Raw genomic sequence first — 20273 nt, 5'->3', positions numbered from 1 at the left:
GCCTCTAAACCAGGGTTGACCCAGACCCACCGCCGGGACGCTGCGAAGCAGTTTTCCCCTCACAGCCCCGCACCGCCCCTCACCGCCCGGCCGAGAGCCCGAGGCGAGGCGGGCTGAGGCGGGCTGAGGCGGGCTGAGGCGGGCTGAGGCGGGCTGAGGCGGGCTGAGGCGGGCTGAGGCGGGCTGAGGGGGCGCGGCCTTCCCCCGGCTCCCGCCGCCTCTCGCGAGGCCGCCGCCGCCGCCATCCCCCCCCCCCCCCCCGCCCCCCGGCTCACGTCACCGGCGGAGCAGACGGGGACAACATGGCGGAGCGGCGGAGGCACAGGAAGCGGATCCAGGTAGCCGAGCTTCTCCCTCCCTGCCCGGCTCGTACCCCCTCCCCGGCCTCGGGGTGGCCCGGCCCCGCCGGGTGCGCTGCGTCGGGCGGCCCGGCCGCCCCTCAGAGGAGCGTCCCCCTGTCCCCGGTTCTGCGGCCTCCCCGCCCCGACGCCGTGCCGTTGCGAGGTGGCGGCGGGCGGTGCCGGGCGGCCCGCGGGAGCCGGCGGTGAGGGGAGCGCCCTCGTCTCGGCCGCCGCCAGGACGGCGGGAGCCCCGCAGGCTGGGGGGGGGAGCGCGGGAGAAGCGCCTCACCGGAGCTCGGGGAAAGCCCGGGCTGGCACCGGGCGACAGGTTTTCCTCAGAATTTTCTAGCAAATTCGTAAATCCTAGTAAATCCGAGAAAAGCTAGAGCCCGCTGCGCGGCGGCGGCGGAGAAGCGCAGGTAGGAGCATTTCGGGGGTGCCGCCGCTCCGGGCCCCCTCAGCACCGGCTCGGCTTTAACCTCGCCCTCCCCTTTATCCGAGGGCCCGGCGGGTCTGCGCCCTCAAAACTGCAACGTCTTGATGAGCAGAGGGTGAAATCTCGAGCTGTTTACCTGTTTGTAACCCCGAGTTACACTTCGGGTTTCACCCGTTACCAGCGTCGAACAATAGCTCAGTGTGGTATAACAGCACAGGATCCCCAGGCAGCGACCACCTGAGCCGAGAGCTGGCACCCAGCGTGGCTGTTCCAGCGATTCTAAAGCAAAAGACGTGGGACAGATGGAATAAGCATCTTAAAAACAAACGTGCCCCAGCCAGGAAATGATGCGGTAAGGAAAGGAAATTTGGGGTTGGAAAACGTAAACAAACAACCGCGTCTAAAAATAGACCTAATCAGCTTTTGAGATCACGTTAAAATGTAGTGATAGTGATGTGGTGTCACTTAAAGGCAAAGTGAGGACTGCTTAGGTATTTTGACTTACCTGGAAGTTTGGACTTCTCAATATGTCACTTCTAACGAGTTTTACAGAGGTTTTTTGATGCATGTTTTGGGCATATTTACAGCCTCAGCTACTATAATGCCTGTTACTATCATGTATTATTAACGCTAAGCCTAAACAGCGTTTGTTTGGGATTTATTGCTCTGCTGTAAGTGGAGATAATATTCACGAGAGAAATCATAGAGCCGTTCAACAATGTACATACACTTCATATGTTATCCTGCTTGGCTGCCCTCTCCGTTCTCATCCTTTCCCTTCCCAGCCCACTTTCCCTTCCCCCAAGAAGATGGAGATGTGCCTGTGCTTGTAATGGTTCCTCTTTTGAATGGTTCCTTTTTTCCCCTTTAAACAGGAGAAATGTGGAGAGGAGTTAATCAAAATCTTGTTAAGCAAGCCTTATCAATCACTCACAATCAATGAATTATTGTAAAACACTACAGAATTATTCTCTTGTCATAATCGTTACAGACTGTCCCTTACCAAGGATGACAACAGCTCAATAAAGCATCCATCAAAACCAAATTAAATGTATTCTAATGTTTTGTATAATACCCAAGACTGTGGTGTTGCAGGCACTTAAGCACATGCTTAATTTCCAGACTGTTAGCAGTATTTCCCCCATCGATTGTTAGTAATTAAATCGATGTCTGGGTGCAGACATTTAAGGTTTAAGATTGTGGCCTAAATTTGTGATATAATGTTGTAGATAAATGTGGTTTGCATGTTCGTTGTTTCCCAGTGTATGCCCACAATAATGGGAACAAAGAATACTGTTGAGTGCCCAAAGGGTGTGCTTAGTTGGTCAGTGAATAAAACAACTTGTATTTTTCTTGGTAGTTGGTTTGTTTTTGGGTTTTTTTTAAAGCTTTTTGAACGTTTCTGGCATAGTTACAGTATGATTACCATGTTTCAGGGTAATGCTGCAAGTTTCTTCTAAAATGCAGTGTGGGATTTTTATTTGTAGGTGTTTCATGTGCTGTAGAAGCGGGTACTTATTATAGAGTGATGTGTACCTGTTAATAAAGAGACTATTTATCATACTGTATGCAAGTCTGACATTTGAATACCCCCCTGTCATTAAGGAGAGCTGTATTTCTTGACAAGAGTAAGATTCTTAGGAGGAGGCGGTGTACTTAGCTGTGGAAGAGACTGATGTAATAAAGTTCAATTACAAACGCTGTGTGTACAAAACCTGGATTCTGAATAATTTTTATAGCATTTGATGTCTGCCATCAAGATTAGACTTATGGGAGTTAGGTCAGCTAGCTATACCTGAGATGAGACACATAGAAGGTCTCAGTAAGGTAATAAACGTGCTGTCAAGCCTGCTTTCTGTATTTTCTGTCAGAAGTGATAATGGGGAAGATGTCTTTTAGGGAATGCATTTCCAGAAAGACAGTTGCCCAATCTGTATTGCATAGCTTAGACTCTTCCTCTGGCAACAAGCTGAAAGTGATGGAAGTTGTCGAAATCTTACCTTCAGAAGCTTGAACAAAGACATTTTAATAAGTTTTCAAAGTGTCATTCTTAACGGTAATTTAACTGCAATTAACATGGAGATTACTTCAGACATGCAGTAGTGAAAAGAGGCTGCTCTGTAGGATGGAGATTGCTCGAGCCAGTGGGCTCCAACGTGATTCAAATTTCTGAAATCAAGAATGCCTGCTGGATATAAAGGACTTATTAAAAGAAAAACGACATATGTTGTCTAATGGCTAGTTTAGTATTTTTTCTTTAGACAGATACATCTCAAAAGATGGGAGAAGTTTTTGAATGCCTGTTACTCCAGCAACCTGATCAAAGCTTTTTCCACTTCTTGGAAAAAAAACCATGGTTCCATATGTATCCTGAAATACTCACTTAAGCACAAAATCTTCAGAGCTGGTTACTTTGACAAGCATTCAGCTGGGTAACACGTGGCACTTTGTTGGCAGGTCTGCAATTTGACTGTTAAGTAGGCATTAAGTTTTAATTACATTGGCCAGATTCCATTGTGCACAGTTTTATTCTGCCCATGTGAAGTTTTGTGTATCTTTGCATTGAGATTAATAGCACTTGTACAGCACCTTAGTGCTGCGTCCTGTCCTCTACTTTAGAAATGTTAATGCATATAAACACTGCTCTTACTAATCGAGAAAACAGTTCTTAGGCAAACGTCTCTCGCTGCAGATTGATGGCTGAGGTGGCATCAGTGCTGTGTACATGCCATTAATGACACATACTTGTAGATTATTTTTTTTTTCCTCTTGATTCGCTGGATTCAGGCTTTGAGATTCTCCTGATGAAGGACATCTACTAGTCAATACTAACTGTTGTAGCCTACAGTTCTGTCACATTGTGATTTGTGCTCTGCTGACAGGAAAATGCAACAGCTGCATTGCTGCTCCCTGTGTTAGAGTTTTTTGTGAATGAGTGTGGAAAGGATCTTCAGAAATTACAGTGCGGTGGTTTTCCAGTAAAGCAGATTATAATCCATTTTGCCCATTTGTCTTTATTTTCTCCTAAATTCTAGTAGAGCTGAGTGGGATGATAGCAAAGGAGAATGGCTAAATAACTCCTTTGAAAATGAATGGTATCAGGTGATAGAGGAGGAAGAGACAAAGACTGAGGGGTGAAAAATTGCAGAAAAGTGCAGCCCCACTTGTCAGTAAAACAAAAGACACCGTCTTTTGAAAATCTGAGTTACATTTTTGGATGTGGGAAGGGAAAACGTTGAAACAACTGGCCTAGGTTTAGAAGAGGACTGAAGCTGGCATGTTTTGACTTCAAAGTATTGTACATTGCTCCTTTAGCATGTGTTTTAGAACCTGTAAGTTTACAGCTTTTGCTCAAAAAAAAAATAGTGATGGCTGAAAAGAAAGAAGGAAGAAAACAAATACTTTATAGGATATATATAGGACCAAAAAAATCTGTTAATCTTTTTCTGTGAAGAAGTTAATGTCTTGTGGCTAGCACACAGCCACAGTAATCCAGAAGAACTGGTTTCTCTGCATGGCTCTGCCACAGTTTCTTTTCAGAGACCTGGGGCAATCCATGTACTGGTCATCAGTGCAAGAGTGGGACAATTTCATGTTTATTAGTCACTGAAGAAAATACTGATGGACTCCTAAGACTCTAACATGTTTGTGTCCACCCTACTCACTCTCACCCAGTGATCTATCAGATCATGCTAATTTGTGTGATTTTTCTCTGTTCTTCTGCACCTTGATTTATGTTGAGCAAAATATAAATGTTTCAGCGAGATTGATGAGGAGTACCTGTTCTTCTGGCACAGAACATCTAGGCTAAGGTCCTGAGAGTCAACAGGGAAAGGAAAAAGATAATCTTGTGATTTAGCCCAAGCTTTGATGCGCTCAGACCATCTTCAGAGAAGATAACGCTAATGTGGTTGTAATGTCCTTATAATATGAGGAGAGATGTGAAGGATGGAACAAGGGGTTGACAGTGTCATTTTTGACATAACCTCAGCTTAAACAGGCTGCGCATGACAAATGTGCTTAAATTTCTTCTTTTCCTTATCTGAAAGCTGTATAAACTCTTAGGCTTCAGAAGTCTTCAGTGAGGGATGGTGTTCTGAAGTTTAAGTTCTCAGATGTAAGAGCAGAGAAATAAACTAGATATTTTATTGAAATCAAAGAATTTTGATGGTCGCTTTGAAACAGAGGAGCATAAATCCCTGTAATGTGTTTGCACATGGAATAACTTGTCTTGTTAGCGATGGTCATCATTTACTCTGTTCTCTGTTCTGATTTTCCAGAAACCTTGTTTATATTACATTGGTGTGGAAGGAAATCATTCTGTCTTGGGTCGTGCCAGTCTTCTCACACCTGTGATGCAAAGGGGGAAAAAAAATTGAGTGAAATTTCAAACTGCAAATTCGGTTTGGCCTTTCCACTGAGTGGTTCCAGGAGTAAGAGACCTGAATAAGTCCTACTTGGGTAGAGATGAGAAGGAGAAGGATGCTCATGGGCTGGTTTTAATAGCTCAGTTCAGATGCTTTAATTTTTAATGTGTACGGGCCTTGCTGCTGCTGCAGTCCCAGTTGGAGGTTGAATTAACTGGGAACTACTTGAGTGTATGGAAGGAGGTTCAGAATGCACTCTGCTATACTTCTATTTGGGAGATAATGGTAAAAAAAATAATTTGATTAGAGTTTTCCTTTCACTTCAGTGGGTGTGGAAGGTCCCCGGGTTTCAAAATCTCAGTGTCATTTTATGAATTCATATAAGGCAGAATTTTGGTAGGAATGCTTGAGAGTTATTCTTAAAAATTTAAAAATGTCAGTGCATTTCTATTAAGTAGGTAGACTGAACACTGCTTTTCCTGTCTTCCTGTAGGTGGAGTTCTTCTGTCTAGATAAAAAAGAAATTGGGTTTGATTTTATTTTTAATGGCATTCTTCCAGAGTTTGTACATTGTTAGGGTCATAAATCTGAACATTTTACATGCTGTCTAGTGACACCGTGTATGTTTTTGGTATGTAAAATTAAAGTAGGTGCAAAGGTCTAAACCAGAATCTAGAGCAGAAGTATTTGGAAGCTTGACACCATCCTATTTTTTTATTCATTGAGAACAGTTTAATTGTAGAATTTTAATTGAGAAGACATTTTACAATATTCCAGAAACATATTGCCTGAGATGTTTCTTGAATCCTTCTGTCTTTCCTGTAAAAACAAACTTTAAATACCCAGAAGTTTTCATATGCTTTTTAAGGCTGTGTCATCTGTTTTAAAGCTTTATAATTTATTGAGAACTACCCCTTGATTCACTTATATAATCTTTTTCTAAATGTATAAGACTTACAGTGCCTGGGTTTTGGCTATTTTTACAACTTGAACATAAAGATCAGTTGAGCTGCATCTTTAAAAAGTTGTGTTTAGGATACTGAAATTTTCAGTGCTTTTGTTGATTTTATGATGAAATGTAATGTTCTATCAATTGTCTGTTTTGATATTTTAACTGAAGTCTGGCTCTGCAAATAAAGGCATGAAAATAAGATGAAAAAATGGAGATTAAATTGCAGAGGAAACTTTCTCAGAATAAGCTCAGTTAAGCTGTGTCAGTCTCCCTTGCAGGGAAGCTTTTTTTTAGTGTGAAACTATCCCACAGAAAAGGACAAAGCAATGGATAGTAAGGAGCAATAAAAAAAAAAAAAATCTCCTGGTGCCAGCCACTGCCTGCACGGCACATCACATGACCTAGCAGGATCATAAATATTTTAGGAAGAAAAAAATTAGCAGTGGAAGTAATATTGATGTGAATATCTGTAGTTTCTCTTGACTGTTTTACTGTCTGTGCTGCGAAGAACAATATTTGCCCCGTGAGTTGTTGTTCCAAGTTTAATTTGCTGTTAGGAAATACTAGAAAAGCGTTATTTTGAAACAGTTGGCTGCATCAGTCTCCGTGGTACCTTAGCATCTGTGCCACACGGTAACAGTGGTACGCGCTTGCTCGTTTTCTTTAAATGCATTGTAACTCATTTTGTTGGTATTAAACCAAATCTGGTTTGGTACCAAACTTGGTAGTTTGTAAATCAGTACAGCTGTACCATATAAGGAGACATCAAACCACAGTACATAAATTATGCATGTACATGCACTGTCAGTGAATGTGTTATGTGACGTTTTATATGGATTTTTAAAATTTAAAAAGAAGGAAAAAAAGGATTGAACATGGAGTAGGAGTTCATGCAATCTCTATGAGGACTGTTGGGATCATCTGGCTTAATTTGGTTAGTTCTGAAACTAACTGGTGAGTGTGAGAGCATATTTCTATAGATATATGGAGAATTTAGACTTTAAAAAAGTCTCAGTAATCTCAAGACTAACAAAATGTGGAGTCTTTTCATCATTTGGCTATCTTATATCTATATTACTCTCTTTAAAATTGTCCTCAGATAGGAAAAGCAACAGTCCCATCTAGAAGGATAATTCATTAACCAGTTGATTTTGCAAGTTAGCTGTGCAGACTGTTGAAAATTAACAACTCTCACCATCTGAAGTTTTTATTCTGGTGTAACAACATCTATTTGACCTTGCATTTCCACTTAAGGTGCTTCCTGCTATATGGTTTTTACATCTTAAAAGCAGTAATGGAGGGTGTATATGTTTATTGACCTTGAAAATCATTACATCTTTAAATAGACTCTGGTGATTTACAGGAATATATAGAATTCTATCTGTTTTGTGGCTTCTGTAATGTATTTCTTTGGCCAGCATGAGAAGAATAGGTACAGAAAACGTAACTGGCAGTCTGAAAAGCTGTCCTAGCGTTTCTCTGTTATTGATCTGTGAGTAGCAGGGGGATTTGGAAAATTAAGCCTTACTGATTAAAAACACACTTCCAGAAAGGAATTTCTGAGGAAATTTGCATGAGTCAGTGTAATGTGCCAAATGTTTGTTTCAGATATAATTTTATGAAGCAGGAACACCAGAAAGGTCTTCCCTTCCTGCTTACAAATATTGGGTCTTAATTTGACATAATTGGAAATGCGCATCTCCATCCTTCTGTCTTACAAATCTTTGAATTCTGCTACCTCTCTGCAAGTTGGTAACTGCACAGGATTTACAGATGCGTGCACACCTGGGCCTCCTTTTCCTAAAACAGCTCTTGGCGTTTGTGTGCTTCATTCTGATGCTTCTAGTCTCTAGGTTGGAAGAATCTCTGTTGTACTCTGAAGTTCAAGTCATTTTGTAGTCACGCAGTGGTACTGAAATTTTCGAGCCAAATCTTTCGACTTCTTTGCAACATGGTTTTCTCCTCTTTCATGTGAAATTCAAGCTGCTTTGTATTCTGTCAGTGTGCCTGCATTGCTGCCATTTCATACGTGCTCGTTCCTCACTCTGTTGTTTTTCTTTGCTCTCAGCTTCACAACTGTTTCCATCCAAGCTTGTGTGCCTTAAGCAGCTTCCCATGCGCTCCCTGCGTTCCTCTTAGTTCCTCCTTTAGTTTGCTCTTTTTAGAGCTGCTCAAGGAGTTTGCAAAGGAATGCTTTTTTGCTTTATATAGACAGAAAATTCTTGGGAAAAGTGACTATTTTCACATCTTCTGTGTTTTATTATTTATACGTTGCCATAAAATAACAAAACCTTTGCAATATCTGATTTTTAAGCTGAAATGAGTGTCTCTCCCATGTGTTTCAAACTGTAGTAATTTTGCACTTTTACTGTTACAGGAGGTTGGTGAGCCATTCAAAGAGGAGAAGGCTGTTGCTAAATACTTACGTTTCAACTGTCCAACAAAATCCACCAACATGATGGGCCACCGAGTGGATTATTTTATTGGTAGGGTTACTTATAACCAGGGAATGAAACTTCCTTCTTCTAACATTGTACTTGCGGTGTGTGGGAGGGCCTGTCTTGTTTTTATTATTAGTGCTTTATCTAATAAGGACTGATTTTACAGTTTGGTTTTGAAAACTTATCTTGGCATTAGATAGCCATAAAATTAATCTTATCAGCCTGAAGCAAACACAATAAACTTTTTGATCTGTGATTGAAAGGTGTGTGGCTGTCAGGAGTGCTGTATTTCAGAATAGTGGCTAGTCTTACTTTAAAGATTAAGAGGATGTGGAGCATCACCAGAAGGGACTGGTTGATTTGGTTCAAGGAATGTAGACTAAATGTTAAAATAAATATTTCTAACTCCATTTTTCCCTCTAGCCTCCAAAGCTGTGGATTGCCTCCTGGATTCTAAATGGGCGAAGGCAAAGAAAGGAGAAGAGGCTTTATTTACAACCCGAGAGTCTGTAGTTGATTACTGCAACAGGTGCGACCTAGCCTAATTCATCGGTTTTATTAATGACTGTAGTTGTCAAGATGTCTTTGTTATTTAGGAAGCAATTTCACTTGGCTTCGTATATTCTAAAACATCTGTGGTTGTACGTAAAAATTACTGTATTTTTATTACTGTGTTTGAGGGTGGAAATAATGTCGTTTCATCATCTTTGTTCTCAAAACTCTTTCATGCTTTCATTATGCTGCTTAGGGCAGCAAGATGAACAAAACGATTTGTCTAAATTTCATAGTTATTTGAAGTCAGTAGGGTCAGAGCTCTCAAATCTCTCCTTCCTGCGGACCCAGTCTGCCATCGTGGCGGAAGCTGGACTTTGAGGTTTGATTTATGCCTCTCAGGTGGTGTGTCCCTGCTGCTTAGTGTACGCCAAGTGCTTTGTTTAGGTGAATGGCTTATTCTGGCTCTGCCTGGTTTGGGGCAGACATGAGGGTTAAGAGGGCTGCCTACACTTGGAGAGCTCTGCAAAAGCTACTTAGAAAAGAAGAATATGGCTAATATTTAGTCTTTTATTTCTGGCCTCTCTTAGATGGCCATCCAGCAAGGTGAGATTCTCCCCCCACCAGTTCCACGCCTGAGGCAGGGCTGATTCTGTATTTGAACTTCAATCCTTTTACTTTCTTCAAGAAAGTTTAGAATAAAAGCATTATTTTAATGTAAGCAAAAAAAAAAAGAAGTTTTGCATCCCAGAGTCTCTTTGGACTGAGGTAGGAGTCTGTGTGTTTGTTCTTCAGTTACTAAAGCATCAGATGAGGTGACAGTTGGTGAAGTCCTTCAGCTCCAGCAGTGTAAAGGATGCCTGTAGTGCACGCGGAAAATCAGTTCCACCCTCTGTTCCCGGCACTGATTTTTATCACCAGTATTGTTTCGTGCCCTGATGATCCGTTTGGCACCGTACCACGTCTGCAGTTGGGTTTCTCGTGCTCACCTCTGTATTGCTAATAATGCTAAGGCCATCTTTGGGTAGCAAAGCTGGTTTTAGAGTTTTAAACGTTAGCGCTGTCCACTTCCTTTGCCTTTTGGAAGGGATGGAGGAATATCTTAATACAAAACCAATCTCTTCATTATAAGACGCTGCTTAGTCTCATACTCATTAAAAACAAGTACCTTAACTCTGCTGGTGTGGCTATTGCTTGTTTTATCTGCCCTGTCAAACAAAAACCAAATATCAGATCCTGCTCCTTCCTCCTGTGTCAGCTGCATCAATCAGTTGTGTATTTAAAACAAGTTACTAACTGAATTCATAAACTATTCCAGTACATAAGGTATCCCAGTACACTTACATATTGATCTCAGTTCAACAAATTTCTTTTGAGAGGTTTTGTTCAGAAATAAGCTTCATCAATAATGCTTTGTTCAGTGGATCTGTAGAGGGTTGCCAAGTCGGGATCAGCAAGCAGCCTGGACTCAGTAGTTGTGTCGAGGTCTGTCCCGTGTTGGGACCTGGCTGTGGCTGCGCTGGCACCACGGCTGCCTGCTCTGAGCCGTCGGTCTTGCTCAGCCCTGATATTTGTCAGAGCCAGAAGTAGCTCCCTCAAGTGAAAGAGCTGGCCTGCAGGCCAGACCTCCCCTGTACCCGAGCCCCCTAAACTTCCAGTTGTGAAGAAAAGTAGTTTCTCCCAAACAAGTGATTTTCTGTTGCTGGAAAGAGAAGCCACGTCAACAGTTGTCTGAGGGAAGGTTGTTTTATATATCTGAAACAACTTTGCTTGATAGCCAGCATGTGCGTAAACCTAATTTGTAGAATGACTCCTCTCCCTTCAGTGAGTTTTCCTAATTCAAGGAGCAGTCCAGCGTAAGGATCTGGTCTGCAGCAAGAGGTGTGAGAAACCAAATCGATGGGACCGGGATTTTTGATGTGAAAGTGCTTGGAATTCCCAGCCTGCTGCATCCTCGCAGTCTGACGAGCGGCATTCTGTGCTGCTGTGATCCTTTCCAGGGTGTTACTGGTTGGTGACAACCTTAAGACTATAAACACTGTTTCCTGGTGCCTCACGGGCGTAGATACTCTCACTCTGAGGTGTGTTTGTAGGTGCCCTGACAGGGATGCGTGCACATGCACTGCAGTTCCAACAGGGCGCTGCTACTCATCCTGCACCTCTCGCAGAGGAACTCGATAAGCCGTATGCCCACTTCCTTACTTTTGCTATGAAATACATTGACATGAACTTGAAAATGAGTATTGGATGGAGTTGCGTTAACGGGAAAGATAAGTAAATTGACCTGGTGGGTTTCTCCATCCTACATCTTGAGTATTCATTTAAATCTAGGCAAAATGCTGCCACAGAAGAGTAAAAAGAAAACTTTTACCCAGTTTTGAGCAGGTGAACAAAAAAAAGCTAAGCAAGAGGTGAGACACAGGATAACTAGTTCTGGTGTATTTACTTGCAAATAGAGCAGATGATGGGTGATCTCTGTCTTTCAATCCTGTATTCATGATGATATTAAATAATCTAGAGTGTTATTTAATAGCATGAGTGTAAACGTTATTATCACAACCACACTTAAATGTATCATTTAACTTTTTTTTGCTTTAAGACTCCTGAAAAAACAGTTCTTTCATCGAGCATTGAAAGTGATGAAAATGAAACCTGAAAAGGATACGAAGAAAGAAAAGGAAAAAGGAAAGGCTGAGAGTGGGAAAGAGGAGGAGAAAAAGGGCAAGAAGGAAAGTGGCAAAGATGAAAAAACTAAGAAGGAGAAAGAAAAGGAAAAGAAAAAGGATGGTGAAAAAGAGGAGTGTAAGAAGGTAAGTGCTATCAGTAAGAGAAGAGACAAACCTGTAACGGAGAATACATTAACAGATTAAGATTATGTTGGTTTGAAAATGTGGTTGATGGTTCTAAAATGTAACATACCTTTTTCATACCTGTTTTCATCTCTAAAATATCCAGCTTTTTTCAAACTGGAGTTTTGATCTAGATCAAAAAAGAGGCTTCAGTTGGGCCTTTGTACCTCATCATCTCCTAATGTGGACTGAGTTAATCAAAAACTATTTGTCTTCAGCTGCAGCAGGCAGCAATGCTTTGTACAAGCGTACGTTAGCATCAAGACACACACAGATAAAGTTTAAACTGTTACTGTACAAGTTTTCGTGTGGGTTTTTTCATGCATTCATTCCTGATTTATTTATTAGCAGAACAGAATTCCTAAATTAAAATGTTAACGACCTGCGGGAGAAACTTGACGAGGGGATGTGTTTTTTCTTCTGCAAGGAGTGGTATGAATCCAGGGAGAGTTCAGGGGATAGTGCTCAAAAGTTATTCCTGTTCAGACACTCCCAAGTGAAACAATGGCACTTGGTGAGAGATGCAGTGTGCCTGTTGTACGAAGGTCTGGATCTCAGAAGAAAGCTACACATCTGATAGAAGAATTATAAATAATCTTGCTGGTAGTCCAAACATAGAAGCCAGTATACGATTACCCAGCTCTCTGAATACTTTAAAATGCTGATTATGAAAGTTGTGAACTCCTCCAATTCCCTGTCATCTGGAGAGTTAAAGTATTAAATATGTTAATTTTTAAACTAATCGTTAACTATTCAACTTATATTTTAGGGGCTTATATAAGCCTGTGGGTAGTAACTTGAAGAACAACACAGGACAAAAATGAGATTGTTAATTTTAAAGCAAAGAAATAAGGAAAGGGAAGGAAACAGGAGACAGGGAAAAGGAAGCACAAGATCCAAAAAGAGATTGAGGAGGATACAGAATAAACAGGCAGAACCTGATTCTGAAAGGATGCTCGTGTGGTAAACGTGGCACCAAGGTACCAAATAATTCTAATCAGGTTAGTGCTTATGAATCGTTGTACCCTGTTCTTGATCTTCATGCAGACTTTGTTATCAGCAGAGCTTTGCTGTGCATTTGAAGACAGAACATAATCCTGAAGTCACAGTCCAGTCTTTAGACACTAATTAAAAATAAGATTTCTCTTTCCTTACAATTTTATTTTTGAGGTACCCAGTTAGTGATAAATAAGAACAGGAGGAAATAAAGTGTCTTTACTTAAAAAAATGTAAAAGTGATCTTAAGTTTGTGGGAAGTTATCAGACTCAATATATTAAAATACTAGAAATTAAAACCCTCTTATTTTGTTTTATATTTTTTTTAATAGCTATATAACTTGTGTTTGTCCTCAGGATGAGACCCCAGGAACACCCAAGAAAAAGGAAACTAAGAGAAAATTTAAACTTGAGCCACACGAAGACCAAGTTTTCTTGGATGGAAACGAGGTAAGATTTATGGGTATTTTTAGAAAGTAGTCAATGTATTATTGTCAGATAATAGGTTAATTTACTGGATTTCTGCAAATTTTCTCAACATGAAAAATTAATGGCAATGCGATGACTGATCTTGAAACATCAGATTTTTAGATATTTGCAAGGAGGTTAGAGGGAGATAAATGTAGGACAGTAACTTTAAAAAAAAATCTAAAAGAAAACTTAATTGCCACTTGTTTAGGTGCTAGTGGCTGTGAGGTGAAATGTTTGTCCTCAGGGTGTAACGGAGGCTGCCCAGAGCCGTTCTGCAGCCACCGTGCCCAGAGGCTTTCAAGAAGGACTGGGTAAAGCCCTGCCTAACTGGGGCTGGCCTCACAGCTGACCCTGCTTTGAACAGGAGGGTGGACTAGAGACCTCCAGAGGTCCCTTCCAGCCCCAGTTATCCTGTGGCACACTGAAATATTTCTAAACGAAACACAAGCCTTTTAGGACACAGTGTTGGATCGCAGGAGGGGAAATCAAACATACCTGCCAGCCAGAGGCTGCCTGGCTTTGTGATCTGAGCAGAGAAGGGGACGCTGGGGCCTTCCTGGATTCTCATCCTGGCTTTAGCACTGAAACTGGTCTTAAATACTTCACTTTGCTTTCCTGGCAAAAGAATTGAATTCTTTAACAGCTCTGTAATGTACAGTTATATTTGTGCTTTTAAGTGGTAATTCTTTACTCCAGCAAAATTATACAGTGCTCTGCTGTGTGTCGCTGTACTGGAATCTCCCCTAGGATTCTTGTGTACCTTTGGTCATCAAACAGACATGGCAGTGCACGCTGTAAATAAACCACTTGTGCAGAAAATATATTTCCTTTATTTTACTCTTCTCGGTCAGTTCTTTTACACCTGCCTTTATCTGTTTCATCCCACCTCGTGTAGAATCACACCCACCTCTGATCCTCCCTGTTGTCTTTACATGGAGTAACCAGGATGGCATGCGGCATTCAGAATGAGGGTGCAGGACTAGTTGCAGTAAAACAGTATTTACTTCTTGTCTTAACATAACTTACATTTTTGTTTATTAGTCAACTGACTTTTTTTAAGAACTGCCACTCCCAAGAGCTTTTTTCTTTAGTAGCTAATTTAGAGCCAATCCTTGTGTATTTACACTGGAGCTGGTTTTTCCCTTTTCTTCATTATTTTGCACTTACAAACATTGAATATTACACACTGTCTTACTGCCCAGTCACCAGTTTGGGCTCACAGAACAGCTGACTGGCAGCAGAGCTGCACCTGTGTATAGTCAACTTTCATACCCTGTGAGAAGAATATTAAATACTTGTTGCATCACACTGAAAAACTGTATTACAGCCTCTACGGTTTCCTCCTGGTAGTTCCTGTTAACACATCTGCTATGAGGTTGCTGGTTTCTTGTGATCAGCAGCTGCTTTTCACAGTTAATAGCTAAGGTTCAAATTGTTTAGTTTGGCAAGAAAAAAATAAATCCTGTTTTTCTAGTTCAGAAAATCCTGCACTTTACCCTGGAGTTTTTTTCAATAAGGCTGAGCAAATCTGATTCGAATGGATCCACAGTTCTCGCACCAGCATTTGGTACAGTGTTGCACCTGCAGACATTTAGATAAGGGTGTGCTGTGGAACAGAGGGTGTGGTTACACTTGCCCAAGGCCATCAAACTTAAGCTGAATGGAGCATTACAGCTGGTTGCTTTGTTCCCTATGTTCAGTCTGGTTTTTTTTCTCTTAAGGGAATCTCTTCAAAGCTAGAAGTATTTCTTGTTTCCACTTGGTGGACCTGAGACACTTTCTACTTTTTTACAAGATTTTTGGTTTCATGCTGAGCAACAGTAATGAGCAAAGAAAGATAAAAACCAAACCTTGATTCAGTCATACTTCCGAATCTTTCATTTCCTCATTGGTTTTACTGTCTGATGGCTTTCCCTGGGATTTTATGTCACTTCTAAGTTACTCTGGGTACAGCTTCTTTCATGAAGTAGTTCTTTGACAGGTCCAGTCTGAGATTTCCACTGGTTTTCTTACACAGTATGGAAACCCTTTCCCTTCCTTCTTCCCTTCCTGGCTGAGGCAGTGGGTGTGGGGCCTCTGCCGTGACACGGTGGCGACCGCTGCGCCCGTTGGTCAGCACCCAGTGTGACAACACGGCGGTGAGCGCTTGAGTGAGGGAATAAAGGAAATCCTTTATCAGAGAGCTTGTTTTCCAAGTGTAAACCAGATCATTTCTGTTCTAGGTCTATGTGTGGATCTATGACCCCGTTCACTTTAAAACTTTTGCCATGGGACTTGTCCTTGGTAAGTAAGAGTAGATACTGGTGAGCACGTCACAAATGTAAGCACAGGATCAACAGGCCTGTCTGTCCTCGGGAAAGTTTGTCTTTCTTCTGGACAAAGCTTTTGCTCTTCAGTTTCAGCATGATTTGATAACAGTCATAAGGATTTTGATCTTGGGGTGGAGGGGCTACACGTGATAAAAAGAAAAAGCCGAAATGTGCTTTAGCAAATGCCTGAAACTTGGCACAAGTTTGCAAGCTGTTTATTTCCGTTGCTTTAAGCTAATGAGGAAGTTGTCCAATAGGCAAATGTGGGTTATATAAAAATGTAGAAGATGTTAAAGGGATTTTAAACTTTGAACGATACCTTTCTGACCCTAGAACTTGTATTTGTGTAGGATAAGCCCAGTCAGCTTTTATTTTGTTAATCTAACCTAGCACTGATGCTAACTGACATCGGTGAGCTAACAGATCATTGCACTGCTGGTCTAACGACCTTGACCTGTACCTTCCAGCTTCCTCGCCCTGGGAGAACCACCCTTCCTGAGAACCCCTGTCATCCCCTGGCACCATAGTCAGGCCTCTGACTGGTTCCTGGGGCCACTACCATCTTCACCCAGCTCTCCGTGCCCGTTTCCTGCTGTGTGGGGTTTAGGCAGCTCCCTGCTTGCCCATTTGCTCGTGCCCTCTCCTCAGAGGAGCTCTCTTTGCTCTGTTGACCAAACACACAGTTGCTAAATCATGTGTCTGTAGAGCCATGGGACTAGACAAGGTTTCACTCAAGGACTAAAATACTACCAGTAACTTGTACTATGCTAAGCCTTGAATAACTAGTAAGCCTAGAATTTTTATCCACATACCAGGAAAAACTAATCACAGGCTTTTCTCCTTATCTCTCTACTCAGTGATTGCTGTTATAGCTGCGACTCTGTTCCCGCTGTGGCCAGCAGAAATGCGTGTCGGTGTCTATTACCTCAGCGTAGGCGCAGGCTGTTTTGTCGCCAGTATTCTTCTTCTTGCCGTTGGTAAGTGTTGGCTTCACCGTCTCAGCAGGTGGGGTCTAGAAAGGCAGAGACCAACCAGCTGCTTAAACCTGGTCTGAGATGTACTGGGAGACGAGAGGGTGGCTCGTTGTCGGCAGCAGCCAGGCTGGCTCCGCGGATGTATTTCTCTCCTGCCCACTGGGTGTCACAGTTGTGCCACAGAAAGCAAGCAAGCTCATGCTTCTGTCCCCTGTAGAGTGGAGATTGCATCACTGCCTCTGTTTTTAAAAAAAAAAAAAAAAAAAAAAAAAAAAAAAAGGCAAAACAAACCCAAGGACTGTCCATAAGAACAGGTTCAGTGGTGAGAATGGTGTAACCAGGATTTCAGTGCTTTCTTTCACTTGTATTTCTGTAGCAGAGGGGATTCGGGGCTAAATCACAGATAAGATCCGTGCCAAGAACAAACCATCCCCCAGTGCTGTTGTGGAGTGGGGGCTTCTCCCTCAGGGTCGCCCCTGTCCCTGCCTTGGGGTGGGGCTTAGTAGGGGATACCTCTTACACTGTAGTTGTGCAGTGTGGATGTTTATATTAAAAACCCAAATGTCCCTTTTTTTTTTTCTTTAAATACAGCTCGCTGCATCCTTTTCCTTATCATCTGGCTCATCACTGGAGGAAGGCATCACTTCTGGTTCCTGCCCAACCTTACAGCGGACGTGGGATTCATTGACTCCTTCAGGCCCCTGTACACACACGAATACAAAGGACCAAAAGCAGACTTAAAGAAAGAGGAAAAATCAGAATCCAAAAAGCAGCAAAAATATGACAGCGAGGAGAAATCAGATAGTGAGAAGAAGGAAGAGGAGGATGGGAAAACGGAAGCAATGAGGAACTCGGGAACAGACGGCTCGGGAGGAGAGCGGCATTCAGACACTGACAGTGACAGGCGTGAAGACGACCGGTCCCAGCACAGTAGTGGAAATGGAAACGACTTTGAAATGATCACAAAAGAGGAACTGGAACAGCAAACGGACGAAGGGGATTGTGAAGAGGAAGAGGAGGAAGATACCGAAAGCAGGCCTTCACATGAAAAATCATAACTCACTGTGGTTTTTGGGACTAAGTATGTGCAAATGGTTGGATTTTCTTTGTTGGCTGATCACCAAAACATAGACCATACAGTAGCATCTTTGTTTGCTGAAATATACATGTTACCAAACGGTTTTATATCTAGTTCCTTCATTTTTTTTTTTAACCATTAACTTGATTACTTGGTACTATGTTAATCATTAATAGCCATTGACAGAAGTTTTATCAATCTGACAAGTTTTCTCTTGATTGATAGATTGCCCAGATCGTCCTCAAACATACTGAAAACCATAGTTTTCTGGTACTTGCATAACTGGTCAATTAGTTTAGCTTCTCAAACTTGCTTTTGTAAAACAGGTAAAAGTTGAATGACCAAATCTCAGATTATTCCTAGTTATACTCATTTGATAGCTAGTTAGGTAAAGCCCTTCTTAGCCCACAGCTTTGTTGATATTTTTCTTGACTTTGTTTTCAAAAAATTGTGAAGACTCTCCTAAGAATACTAGTTTTAGCAGAAGTATTTTGCTGAAAATATAAAAGCTGGTAGTGCTGAATTTGGCTGCAGTGTTCTCTCTTTCTCCAGACTGCGTGCCAGCAACTGAGGAAATCCAAACTGGTTTTGTACATCTGGTTCAGAGAAAGATGTCATCTCCAGCGGGTGAAGGAAGCAGCACGGTTTGGAAATGATGGCTGTTTTCTTTCTCCCGCTCCATCATAATTACAAAAAATAAGATGTATTCTGTACATAATTTACAAATAAAGCAAACCATTTACTTTAACTGCTACTTATTATTTAGAGATTTGATCCAGCATTCGGTTTGTATTATTAAAGCCATTTTGTGGTGTATCTATCGGAGAAATGCAAGTCAAGAGGACCTCACAGAATATTTGTGTATGATTGGTAGCTGTTCCACAAGAGCTTTAGTTTTGTGCCAACATTCCATGTATTTGAGTATGAGTAAATTGATCTTTATTAAATGAAAGCAAACAACATAGCTGTATGTATGCCTTAATGTTAAAACTTTCTATATTCTGGAACTGGAATACTTTTTAAACTGAAGATGCAGGAGAGTGTTCATCTGTTCAGAAATGTAGGGAACTCAAAGCTAATATGAAGTGACCATTAATAATTTGTTTATAAATACCTTGGAGTAGTTTGTGCAGTTTCTCTTGCGCATCCCTTTCTGCTGGGCGGTCGGAGGACGGACTGGATGTTTGGGTTAACTAAGCACTGAAGAATTAACCACTTGGCATCGTTCCTCTAGATGACTTCAACAGTAACTACAGATTTCATTGTCTCCTGAATCCCCTCAGAGGAGATCAGGGTAAGCTTGGTGTTTTAATAACTGACTTGGAGAACTTTTTTGCCTGTTCTAAATTGCTGGAAGCAAGGGGGACCATTGGCATTTTGGATGAAGATACTAATTTTTCAGGCTGTGCAAACACATACCTCGTAATGGGTGCACTGATAATTCATGGATATGGTGTATTTGCTGCTTAAATCTCCTTAATCTTGAATCTCTTAGTCTAAAGGAAACAGATAAATTGGATCACTTTTTTTATTAATACATTAAAAATTAAAGGACCCATTTCCTAAACAGCTTGACTGCTGGACACACGCATGCCATCACTGATTAAAATAGCTAACACAGTCCTGCTGCTGCCTTCAGGAGCTTCCTCGGGTCTGCACTTTGTGATGACGAAGTGTCTTGGCCAGCAGCTGCCTTCTCGTGTCTCAGCAGCGGGTTTGAGGCGCTGCGCTTTGCTCCGGCAGAGGCCGGTTCCCTTTGAGCATTTCCCATCTCCACACCTAGTGCTGAGAAGGTTGCTGCCTGCCTTTGTGCTCGAATCTTGGGCTTGTTGGCGCTGGAATTCCTGGGACAGCTGCCCTGAAGAGCAAGGACTGCAGCTTTTTATCCTGACAAACACTTCCAGCCCACCAAGAGAAAATCACAAAGGTACTTGGCCATGTTGAGTTAGTCATCAGGCCCCTTTTATATCGGGTATGTCAAAATTCTTACTGACTTTAAGGGCAGAGTTACGAAAATCTCCGTTGTGAAGATGTCCTTGTAGCTGGTTATGTTAAATTCCTGCTGCTTCCCGTGGGAGCTAAACCAAGGGTGCCTGATCTCTTGCAAATGAGCCCTTGGGAGAGCGCTGCTGCACCCTGAGCAGGCAGAGCACGGGGCAGAGCTGGCAGTGGGTCTGGCCGCTCGCAGCGGGCACCTGAGCCACTGCTGCTTTTTGAAGAAATTAATGCACTGGATTTCAATCATGTCTCCAGATGTTTCCTCCTAAAAGTAAAATAATAAAAGCTGAAGTGGTCAAATAATAAATAGTAATACTGCCACCTGCGTCCTATTAAGTGGGGGTGTGCTACATGACAGTGCTACCCACCTGTGGGCTGGCTCGCAAAATTAATTATCAAAAACTTGTAGTGTCACCTTAATAGCATTCCAAGCTTAGCTGTAGAATTGAATTGGCCTTAAACTCTTTCACCTGATCTGCAGTGAACAACTCAATCTTCTGAGGCAGTGGGAAGTAAGAGATATTGTTGGAGCTGTTCAGTGGCTGAGGAAAGGACTTTGTGACCCTTTC

The 20273-nt window shown here is 41.9% G+C and overlaps 1 protein-coding gene across 1 annotated transcript; it reads left to right on the top strand.

Annotated features, from left to right (window-relative positions):
* Positions 1-265: 265 nt before the first annotated feature.
* On the top strand, positions 266-18821 carry SEC62 (SEC62 homolog, preprotein translocation factor). The gene is made up of 8 exons (XM_074912383.1): positions 266-338; positions 8474-8582; positions 8961-9066; positions 11629-11839; positions 13232-13324; positions 15568-15628; positions 16512-16631; positions 17220-18821. The coding sequence occupies exons 1-8, from the start codon at positions 303-305 to the stop codon at positions 17684-17686; spliced, it is 1203 nt and encodes a 400-aa protein (XP_074768484.1). The 5' UTR covers positions 266-302; the 3' UTR covers positions 17687-18821.
* The last annotated feature ends 1452 nt before the right edge of the window (positions 18822-20273 follow it).

The sequence above is a fragment of the Athene noctua genome, chromosome 8 (genome assembly GCF_965140245.1).
Source record: "Athene noctua chromosome 8, bAthNoc1.hap1.1, whole genome shotgun sequence".
NCBI classification, from domain to species: domain Eukaryota; kingdom Metazoa; phylum Chordata; class Aves; order Strigiformes; family Strigidae; genus Athene; species Athene noctua.
Note: the sequence above shows the minus strand (reverse complement) of the source record. Positions and strands in the feature narration are given on the sequence as shown.